Source organism: Heterocephalus glaber, unplaced genomic scaffold (genome assembly GCF_053883595.1).
Source record: "Heterocephalus glaber isolate CG9 unplaced genomic scaffold, H.glaber_assembly_v1.0 deba00001600, whole genome shotgun sequence".
NCBI lineage: Eukaryota > Metazoa > Chordata > Mammalia > Rodentia > Bathyergidae > Heterocephalus > Heterocephalus glaber.
The window spans coordinates 2,365,608-2,372,639 of NW_028258372.1; the positions used below are offsets into that span (position 1 = coordinate 2,365,608).

The 7,032-nt window shown below is 34.5% G+C and overlaps 1 protein-coding gene across 2 annotated transcripts in view; it reads right to left on the bottom strand.

Moving 5' to 3' along the window:
* The window catches only part of Ppp2r5a (protein phosphatase 2 regulatory subunit B'alpha), a 55,583-nt gene that overhangs the window by 21,308 nt on the left and 27,243 nt on the right, over positions 1-7,032 (bottom strand). For both annotated transcript variants that reach the window (XM_004853542.3, XM_013075354.3), the window contains exons 2-3: positions 6,824-7,020; positions 3,533-3,634 (exon numbers count right to left, since the gene is read on the bottom strand). In XM_004853542.3, coding sequence (XP_004853599.1) covers positions 3,533-3,634; positions 6,824-7,020 — 299 coding nt within the window. The remainder of the gene's footprint in view (positions 1-3,532; positions 3,635-6,823; positions 7,021-7,032) is intronic.

The window sequence follows — 7,032 nt, forward strand, 5'->3', positions numbered from 1 at the left end:
TACCTGAGGATTTTGGCAATACTCAAGTCGTAAACCTGATTATGCTATTATGCCACTTAGTACTGTGTTTGTACAATCTTGAGCAAGTTTCTTAATCTCTTTCATTTAAGCTTATGTATATAATATGAATAATATTTATAGTGTTGCTAAAAGGATTAAATGAGATGATGTAAGTGAAGCACTTACTATTTCTAGAACATGGTAAGTGCTTGAAAAAGTGCCTGGTGTGATTGCTTCTTTAGGTAAATACCATCAACAGTCTAATAAATGAACATAATTGGTCATATGAAGGCAAGTACATTAAATTTTCTACAAAAACACTTCACCATGCTTGCTTGTAGATTCTAGGTCTTTAGTATTATCTTAAAAATATTGAAGACATATTTGAAGCATTATTCAGGAGTCCTCTTGATCTGGTAACTTATAGTTTCTTCCTCAGAGCCTTACTTATTATAAAAATAAGAAAATTAAATATCTGTCAACTGAATGCACTACTTGAATATTATCAGAGCATTTTTATTAGATATTTTTGGAAACAAAAACAAAACCCAAAGTTTACTGTCACAAAGATCAGAGATTATAAGAACATATGCAAAAGAAACACCCAAGTATATTTTATGACTATAATGGAATTTTTATTACAGTTTTCATAACACACCAAAAGTGATATAAGAAGATCTAACCTGAATCCTCTCTAGTGAGTTCTAATTATTAACATATCAAGTGAGGTAGTACCAATGTGATTCTACTGCATGTTCTCTGGATGATGTTATATTAAAGCCATATACTTGAGGGATTTTGGAATGAAGTAGCTAGAGCCAGACAGAATTAGGGGAGACTGAATGAAGGAACTGGTTCGACCTACACTGTAAGCTTTATGATCAATTTTCCAGTGATTAGAGGGTAGGGGATGTTCCACATAATGGCACACAGGGCACCATGAGTCTCAGCCACAAAGATGTGTCCTAGAGGTGAACTTCTGGAAGGGCAGAGTGAGGACTTCAGTGACCCTGATTCCCCATAAAGACAAACAAAAACAATTCCGAGCAGACAAAAGAAATAATACATGAATGGGAAGACAGATTAGTAGAGATTATCCACTTGGAGGTATGGAAAGAAAAAAAGAATGAAAAAAAATAAACAGAACTCCAGAGACCTGTAGGGAACCATCAATCACAGCATCATAAGGAGTTCCAGAAAAGAGGAAAAAGGGAAAGAAAGAGTATTTAAATAATAGCCCAAAACAACTCAAAGTTGTTGAAAAATATTAATTTAAACAATGAAGTCTGGTTGGAACTCAACGAACTCCAAGTAGAATAAAGTTGAAGTGATCCACACCTAGACACATCACAGTCAAATTGACAAAAGTTACAGAGAAAAAGACTTAGGGAAGAATTCTATACCTAGCAATACTCTCCTTTCAAAAATGAAGGGGAAATTAAGACTTTCCTAAATAAACTAACACTGAGGAATATATAACTAGCTGATGTGCCATACAAGAAATACTAAAGGAACTTTAGGCTGAAACGGAAGGATATCATACAGTGCAAAGAACATATGCAAACATAATTACATAGGTAAAAATAAAAGACAGCCTAAATGTAGTTTTATTTTTATTTTCCTCATTTACAAGGAAGCCATACAAAGCAACTGATTACAAGACTCTGTTGGGGGCATATAATGTCCAAAGGTGTGTATGCAGTACACAACAGTAACACCACAGTAGGGGTGGATGGAGGTACACTGGACCAAAGATGTATACACTGCTGAAATCAAATATTACACCAAAATAGACTGTTTTAAAAGTCTAACTGAAATACCTAGGGCAGCCCCCAAGAAAACAACTCCACAAAATACCGTTAAAGAAACAAAGAATTCAAAATGATACCTTAAAAGATACCTATTTAATATAAAAGACAGCAGTGAGGAAGGGGGTCAAAAAAAGAAGGAAACAAATGGCAAATTAACAGCTATAAATCCTGCCTTATCGGTAATTAAATGCAAATGGATTAAGCACTTTAATAAAAAGGCGCAGATTGTCAAAATTGATTTTTGGTTTTTTTCCCTGGTATCAGGGATCAAACTCAGGACCTTGCGCTTGCAAGGCAGGCATGGTGCCACTGAGCTAAATCCTTGGCCCTAAAATTGTTTTTTTAAATGATCCAACTATATATGTATATGCTATTTTCAAGAGATACACTTCAGATTCAAGAAACAAACAGGTTAAAAGTGAAAGGATGGAAAAGATAAATAATGCAAACAGTAACCAAAAGAGGGTTGAAGCGGCTTCACTCTTATCAGACAACATAAACTTTAACACAGAGGTTGTTGCTAGAGACAAAGGACTATTTATGTATTTATTTTGGTACCAGGGATCGAACTTGGGACCCTGCACTTGCAAGGCAGGTGGCAGAACCACTGAGCTAAATCCCGGCCCAAAAAAGGACTTTTTAAAAATAAGGGCCGCTCATGAGGAAGATGTAACAATTACAAATCTATGCACTTATCAGCTGGGACTCCAAATTCGTGAAGCAAAAACTTACAGAAATGCAGTTCAATAATAACAGCTGGAGACTTCAACAGACAGAAAACCAGTGAGGTTAACAGAAGACTTGCGCATCATGTACCAACTAGGGCCTACAGACTTCCACAGAGCACCCACCCAGCACCAGGATGCACGCTCACACAAAGTTGAGACTTCTCTGGGACAGACATTGGTATGCCAACCCATGAAACAGAAAAGAACTGAAATCATACAAAGTATATTCTCTAAATAAAGTAAAATCAGAAATCAGTAATATGAAAATTTCCTACATAAGTAGAAAATAAACAATATATTCCTAAATAACTAATGGATCAAAAGAGAATCACATGGGAAATTAGTGTATATTTTTACATGAATGTAAATAAAATGCATAACATCAAATCTTAAAAAAACATGTACATGAATATTTGTCACAGCTCTAGTCACAATGTGATCAAAAGGTGAAAACAGCTTAAATATCATGTATCTGATAAGTGGATAAAAGAATGTAGTATATTTATATAATGGAATATTTTTCAGTCATAAAAGGGAATAAATACAACTCATGCTACAACATGGATGAACCTTGAAAATTTGGTGACAGAGTAAGACAGAAAAATCCACATATTATGATTTCATCTATATAAAATACGCAGAGTAGGTAAATCCGAGACAGAAAATAAATGAGTGGCTGTCAGGGGCAACAGATGGGGAGAAGGGGAACAACTGCTATGACAAGAGGGTTTCCACTGGAGGTGATGAAAAGATAAGAGACACAGACAGTGACGATGGCTGCACACCTCTGTGAGTACGCTTAATGCTGCTGAATCATACACTTTAAAATAGTTTAGTCAATGTTATGTGTAGTTTATTACTATAAAAACAATATTCTAGGAAAGATAATGTGAAGAAGATATATTAAAATGATATTCTGAATCTAAAAAGAAAGCAGCATGACTTCAGAATAGTGAAATGTAAAAACTGCCAACACACAATTATGTTTCATACTTGTATGTGAGGCCAAGAGGCCTCAAGCGTGGGCTCGTCCTCTTCCGGATCAAAATCTGGATTATCACTTGGAGGAAGAATTCGGAAGATGTTGGCACTGATCTGTAAAGAAGAGTAAATTTAGACTGACATTCTTTGTCGTACAACTGAATTTAACAATGTAAAACATTTTAAAGATTACTTTAAGAAAAATGTTACTTTTGTGGCTGTAAATTTACTTCAAAACCTACAAATTTCTTCAAGATGTGAAGGAGACAGGGTTTCTCTTTTTTTCTACCCAGTAACTCTGACTTCCTTAGACCCCAGCTACTGAAGATTACAGGTCAGCTCTACAGTTCTTTCTTAAATTACCAGTTATTCTTTCCAAGTTTGCTTAAAATGAGTGAAAGGAAGAGAGAGAATTTGGAGTGAAAAAGAGCAAAATTACTAATTTCACTTGATTTGATTCTTTTCATGTTTTCACAATTGTTCCCGTATTCTAATGGAACCATATTCTATAGTTGTAACACAAAAAGTTTGGTAAAATATCTGCATTGTAATATATACATACCAAACTTAGGGAGGAGAGAGTGGAACAGAATGCTTTCACTATTATTACATTGCATTTCATCTACTCTGAGACTTCAAAAACACATTAATCTCTCTGAAATCCGAATTTGAGATTCTTCATTGCAGACTCAATGAAATGTGGTATTTATAATTTCATTCTTTACATCGTCAGTCATCTAATCATCTAACTCGTTGTCATCTAACTCTGTACCAAGATAATCATATATCCTTTTTCTCCAACAAAGAATAGACTGTGGTCCCAACCCACAATTCTTTTGATAATAATGAATCCTAACGAAATTGTTTAGTAAACATTTAAGGCAAACTACTGAGGGACTGATCACTTAAGATAAAGTATCCCAGGGATAAGACAAACAATGTTTGTATAAACAAGATTCCAACTTATCTTGGGAGGTAGTATCAATGATAGATAAACGACTGCAAATAGCATTACTGCAACCTCGAGACTCAGAAAATAACCGAGAAGTCTATCAAAGCCAGCGCTTAAGGGCAATACAGTTTGATGGACACCAATTTCGGTAAAAGTCATAGAAAGAATTTGAAAAAAGAAATGTACCCCATAATTGTCAGTAGTAAAAGAAAAAGCTGGCCGGGGATTTAGCTCAGTGGTTCCGCCACCTGCCTCGCAAGCGCAAGGACCCGAGTTCGATCCCCGGTACCAAAAAAAAAAAGAAAAAAGAAAAAAAAGAAAAAGTTAACCTTGTAGCCGTGAATAAAATTATCTATACATAACATATTCAGAAGATCTTTTTAAAAGCCTAAGTGGGTAAGATGGCTAAACCCATATCTAAAGTATCCAAAAATTTAAAAAACAAAAAATACACATATACACGTAACTTTTCACTTGAGCAAATAAACTAAATCCCAGAATTTATTTTTTTTTGCTTGTCTTTTTTTTTTTTTTTTTTTGGTACCGGGGATCGAACTCTGGACCTTGACCTTGCGAGGCAGGCACCAGAACCACTGAGCTAAATCCCCAGCCCTCCAGAATTTATTAATACATATGGAGTAATATGACTGAAATATTTCAGTACTTTTGATATCTATGGACAATTTATAAAGATTAAAAATAAAATATCTACCCTTGGATCTTCAAAATTCCTGAAACCATTTGAAATCAGTAACAGTAGAAAATACTGTTTTTACCTTTGAATTTTTATTTTTAAATAGAAGTCCATCAAATATTTGAGATTCATATTCTCAAACTTAGCACCTTATTAGTATTTGTGGAGTATAGGAAGCTAAATTTATTTTGATTAATGTTCTATCTATAGTTTGTCTTTAAAAACTTTTAAGGATTTCTTTAAAAAATATCCAAAATTTCCTAAATCCTTTGGACAGATCTTCTAGTGTGATGAAAGAAAATCTAACTAGTTTGTTAGCATAAAATTTATCTTTTCTAATTAAGCATTTTGCTCATCTCCCAGAACACATGGAAGGGGAAAGAGGGAAAGAAATAAAAAGCATCTATTCATTATACTTACTATTACTTTCTATTTTCTGGGATAATTTTAAATTACGTACCTAACAGCTCAAATTATTCCACCTAAATTTCTGTATTTTATTAGTATGTAACAAAATACAGAAATACAAATGTTAAACAAATTTCTACTGTTTGATGAAGAATGAGGACAAATTACTAATAAACAGCCTCTTAAGCATCCTTATGTCAATCAGTTGGCAGATTTTTCACATTAGGTATTTATTTATACAGGTTGAGTGTCCCTCATCCAAACTGCATGGAACAGTAAGTATTTTGGACTTTGAACTATTTGTATATACTAATGAATATTTGGGGAATGGGGGCCAAGTTTAAAAACAAAATTCATTTATGTTTCATATATTTCTTATACACATAGTCTGAAGATAATTTTATACAATATTTTTAGTGTACCTGTTTTGACTTCAACCTGTCACATGAGGTGAGGTAAGAAATTTTCTGCCTCTGGAGTTTTGTCAGTGCTCAAAAAAATTTGCATTCTAGATTTTGAATTTTTGGACTAGGGTGCACTATATGGAGCATTACTTAACTTTTTAATGGTCCTAAGTTTTAATTCAAGTGTTATAATCTACAAATACATTAACATGTCCTAAATAGGATTTCTTTTAAACCTGACTCCCTTACCCACTGCTTAAATATGGAGCTGCTTGAGTTTTTCACTGGTCTCCTCCCCCTTCACAAGCTCTCTCAGTGAGTACTGACCCCTATAACATTATATACCAGCCTGCATAATTCCGGGCCTATCTTTCCCCTGGGCTCCAGAACTGAATATATGGCAGCCCCCAGCCACTCTGGCTACTGAATTCTCAAACTCCTATAAGCAATGACAGTACCTTGTCGGTAAAATGGATAGAAAATCTTTCAAAGGAATTTTTTTTTTTGGTACCAGGGATCAAACTCCAGTCCTTGTGCCTCCAGTCAAGGCAGGCAACGGAACCACTGAGCTAAATCCCCAGCCCCAAAGTGATACTATAACATTGCTATTTTTCTTTCTTTCTTTTTTTTTTCGTACTGGGGATCAAACTCCGGTCCTTGCACTTGCACAGCAGGCAGCGAAACCACTGAGCTAAATCCCCGGCCCCTTTCAAAGGAATTTTAAAAATGCATTCTTTGGGATGTATTCATCATTGTACACTTATCAAAAATCAGTTTCAGTTTATAATTATACCTCAGATCTTAGAATTTATATAAATCTGAGGAACGTAAGTCTAGAGGCTTACCATTTTTACTATATCAGAATACGCTGATTCAACAATTACACCACGATTAGTTGAAACATACTCAACCAGTTCATTCAGCGTTGCTCTTTTAATCTCTTTGCTCTTCAAGTCTGAAACAGAGTCCATGAAATCAAACAGTACACAACACTGCTGTAACTTCTGGCAGAAAAGCTCTTGTTGTTCATTTGAAGTGGCATCTATAAATAAAA